Source organism: Nematolebias whitei, chromosome 23, assembly GCF_014905685.2.
Source record: "Nematolebias whitei isolate Nwh7 chromosome 23, NemWhi1, whole genome shotgun sequence".
Lineage (NCBI taxonomy): Eukaryota > Metazoa > Chordata > Actinopteri > Cyprinodontiformes > Rivulidae > Nematolebias > Nematolebias whitei.
In genome coordinates, this window is record NC_056520.1 from 13,782,120 (window position 1) to 13,786,422 (window position 4,303).

At 36.0% G+C, this 4,303-nt stretch overlaps 1 protein-coding gene across 1 annotated transcript in view; it reads right to left on the reverse strand.

Moving 5' to 3' along the window:
* Positions 1 to 4,088, reverse strand: part of LOC119428645 (desmin) — a 25,627-nt gene extending 21,539 nt beyond the window's left edge. The window contains exons 1-3 of the mRNA XM_037696313.1: positions 4,000 to 4,088; positions 1,581 to 1,906; positions 36 to 96 (exon numbers count right to left, since the gene is read on the reverse strand). Of these exons, the coding sequence (XP_037552241.1) occupies positions 36 to 96; positions 1,581 to 1,885 (366 nt within the window). The 5' untranslated portion in view covers positions 1,886 to 1,906; positions 4,000 to 4,088. The remainder of the gene's footprint in view (positions 1 to 35; positions 97 to 1,580; positions 1,907 to 3,999) is intronic.
* Positions 4,089 to 4,303: the final 215 nt, after the last annotated feature.

A 4,303-nucleotide genomic window follows, 5' to 3' on the forward strand; every position in this document is an offset into this window, starting at 1 on the left:
ATAAGTACATTTAAATTGAGTCGTGCAAAACTCACCACTTTCAAATCATCACAGGCTTTTTCTGCTTCCAATTTTAAACGAGTCTCCTGATCCAAACTGGAGAAGAGACAGGAAATGAATGTAAACAATTCACTGATAGTCACTGGTCCTACCAAGTATCAAAATAAAGTTTATCATTCGAAGTGAATTTACTTGGAAAATTTTAATTTTTTTTATCTCAACAATCATAGAATCTGATAATTTCCTTGAAATCTTTGCTTGAAATAGGCAACAATTTAGCATCCGTGTCATTAGACTAAAAAGCAAAAAATGACAGAAATCTAATTTATATTCTTCATTCATTCATATATGCAATACATTAATCTTCTTAATTTTCACTTGAGATTTGGACATTTTATTTTGTCTTTCTTTTCAACCACCATCACACAAAACAACTAGTTCCACTAATTCACATGGATAGTTTTACAAGAGCCAATCAGTTTTTTTGATGAAATAAATGTTAATAATCAAACAAAAGCTCTCATCCAAAACAATGCTGCTTTTGGCCAAAATGAATTATAAAATAAAAGCACGTGAAAGCACACTGTTTTCTAAAATATGTCTGACTGAAATGTCTGAAAAGAGAAAACAAAAGCAAGGATTTACCGTTTTTAGTGGGAAAAATAATGTAATTTTGGTATTTATGGCAGCAACACACTACTTTCTACTGCACCCCTACTTCTTACAGCCTTGGAGTGTGTTCACAAGAAAACGGGAGGTTCACATGCCATTTGACACTTGACCAAAATCTATCTAAATTAATTCAGCTACAAAAAAAAGGCAAGCTGGACATTAGTGAAAAGTGAAAAAAAAACAAAAAAAAAAAACCTGACAATAACATTGTTTATAATATTGTGTTCTGAGAATGAAGAAGAATCTGTAGGAAGAAGCAAAGGAGGGTGCACGACCAACGTGATTAAACACGTCTGGGTTCATGGTTTAGAAGTAACAGAGTGCCCCGTTTTTGACGCGTTGCGCCACCGCTCCGACCCGCAGCCTATCAAACCATTACAGCTGGAATCGGGTAAGTAAAACAATAAAATGTGTCTTATACCAACATTAAGGCCTCTAATAAGTTATACTCGACCTAAAGTCACGGGTCAACTCAAATCCAAACACCATTCTAACGTTAGCTCATGTATTTTTTCCATAGACAAACAACAAGTTCATGAGTTTGATATTTATACACCGGTTGAAAACAGCCCTGTGAGAAATTCACAGTAAAGTTAGTTAGTAAAGATAATAAAACGTAAAAAGACAATTTCAAACTATTTCATCCAGAAAGGAATAGGGTTAGACAGTTCATTTAAACCATGTAAACTTTTTTTGGACTCCTGCCTCTAAAAAGAATCGGAATCGAGAATAGGAACCAGAATCGAAATGAGGAATTGTTCAAAGTCTCACAATATAATTTTTAGAAATCCATGCCCTCACAAAAGGAGTAAGAAAAGTACTCATGCGTACAAACACACTGGTGGCTTTGTAGCCGATTAAAAAGTCCCAACTTTTCTTAAAGAAGCAAACTTTTTTGCACCTCCCACCTGGTTTTAAGTCTGTCTCGCTCCACCTTCAGGGACGTTACTTCACTGGTTAAGCTATCCTTCTCCTTATTCAGCTTGCTCATCTCCTCCGTACGCATTTCAGTGAGGCTTGTTGACGTGTAACTTCGCAGACTCTCCACCTCCAACGTCAGTTTGTGGTTCTGCTTCTTCAGGGAGCGGATGTTCTCGATGTAGGCGGCAAAGCGATTGTTCAGCAGCTGCATCTGGGCCTTCTCATCGCTGCGCTTATTCAGAAACTCCTCGTTGATGGGGTCCATCAAACTGAAGTCTGCTGTGTCTCCCATGGCAACCAACAGAGGTCCTGACTGGAGGTGGTGGGTTTGGTTTGAGGAGGCGATGGAGATCATGTTGAGGAATACAGAGAAGATGAAGGTGCAGCAACATGAGGTGCACTGAAGAAGAAAAGACTTCCAGATATTTGTAGTTACCTCTTTTCACTTTTTACCCTATCAGCCCTGTCAACAGCTCTTCATGCACATTCTTGTGTGAATGTTTATGAAGCATTCACACTATTGCAATCCATTTTTCTTCTATATGTTTTTCGTCATCTTTCTCGTTCCACAATTTTTGTGCCATTTCAACAAATTATTTATCAAAACGTTCAGCTCGTTCAGGAGAAGGGTGCTATGACTTTTGATGTTGGTGCAACTAGCTTTTTGAAGTATTTCGCCCTTTCTGCTGTTTTTGTCCTCATAGAAAACAAACTGAGCTCATTTTACATCCGTCAAATGATCCGTTTACAACTTTTATAGCTCCTTTCACATTTTGTTCTGGTTCAGCTTCTTTCAGCTTTCTTGCGCAAATGTAAACCTTTTTTTCCGGCTACTTTCAGCTGTTTTGTTCAGCTGTTTTATGCTCCTTTCCGTTTCTTTCACTAACTACAACATTTTTGTGCTTCTTCTAACTTCTTTCTGCTAATTTCAGCTTTTTCTGCGATTTCGTCCACTATTTAGCTGTTTATGCTCATTTTAGCCTTTTCAGCTAATTCCACATTTTTTTTTGCACTAATTTAAACTTTTTTCAGCTTAATTTAGCAAAAATGTGCTCTCTCCACATCTTTCTGGTCATTTTAAGCTTCTTTCTGCTTTTTAAGCAACTTTTCAGCTGGGTGTTTCGGGCTAAGTTCTGCCTTTTTTTCAAATAATGTCCACTTTTTTTATGCTCATTTCTACTTTTTTCTGCAAATTTAAGCTTGTTCTAACTTTTCAGCTAACTTTTTTTTTTTTTTAGCATTTTTTTAGCTAATTTCAGCTAATTAACTTCTTTATGCTAATTTGTGCTTGTTATGCTCCTTTCAGCTTTTTTCTGCTAGTTTCAGCCTTTTCTGCTATTTCAGTTACTGTTTTATTGCTAATTTTAGCTGTTTTGGCTAATTCCATTTTTTTTTTTTAGCTGATTTCAGTTCCTTCCACTTCTTTCTGGTAGGTTAAGCCTTTTTCTGCCTTTTCATCTATTTTTCAGCCAATTTTTCTTAATTCAAGCTGATTTTGGCCGATTTCCTAATTTTTGTGCTCATTTCAGCTTATTTAACCCTAATTCAGCAAATGTGTTCTTTCTGCTTTCTTCTGCTAAAAGGCTTGTTCTTCCATTTCAGATACATTTCAGCAATGTTTTTAAGCTAATTTCAGCTGCAAGTCTTCTGCAACAAGCATTCACACTGCATTTGTACAGGAAATGCAATTTGTCTAGTTGTGTATGCAACATTTTATTCTTCATCTGCTTTTTGATCTATTCTCTTCCTATCTCACTGTTCTCACATGACTCAATGACTATTTTCTCTCTTTTTGTCTGTACCTCTCCAGTAAAATAAAGGTAATTAATAATAATTTGTAGATCAGCAAAAAGGAGAGCTTTTAGTGTAAAGTCAGGATGAACTGGAGTTTGCTGCTTTCCTATAACAACTGTCAGTCTTTGAGTGGCTAATGATCATCTTGCTTACTTTACATAATAAATCACTCTTTCCATTTCTCTTAGTCAAAGTCAAGTCCCCTGCCTTTTATTCGTGCAAAAATTGATGTAAAAACGTGTAAAATGTTCATTTTGTGCATGACTGAACGTCTGCTGATTAATAATGATTAGAAGGATTAAAAAGGACTCAGAATAGCTCAGTACTTATTTATATCATGTTTTTTTTTCTCTCAAGTTAAGAAAACTAATATAAATAAATCAGTTTTCATCAATGCATTTCTGTTTTTGATTCCATACAACTTTTCTAATTCAAGTTGTTCGGAGTAGCTCAGACTTTATCGTCCAGGATCGATGTAGTTTGTTCGTGTTCCGTCATCCTGTGTCATTTCTGAACTTAAACTCCGCTGCACAAATGCAAAAACAAATGAACATCTAAGATTTTGTAAAGGCCCAAAAGGGTCGAAGAGAGAAAACAAACTTGACATCTTACCGTGCGTAAGTTGAAGGAGAAACTCTGTGGCAGGTGTGTCTGCTATAGATGTTTGTCTTTTTATTGCAGGTAAAAATTGGGTCACACCCCAGAAAAACTCGCGCTCCAGATTTTTTTTTTTTTGCTTCTCCTTCCTCAACCCTCACTTTATGTCAAACATGTTGAGCAAGCTGCAATCAGGTTGATGCAGTTAAACAGAAGGTGAAAATGTTTTACAGATTTGAAAATATGTATTGACATGAAACTCCTGCAGCTCTCACCATCTTTTTAAATATAAACTATAAGAATACAATAATTGGCATGG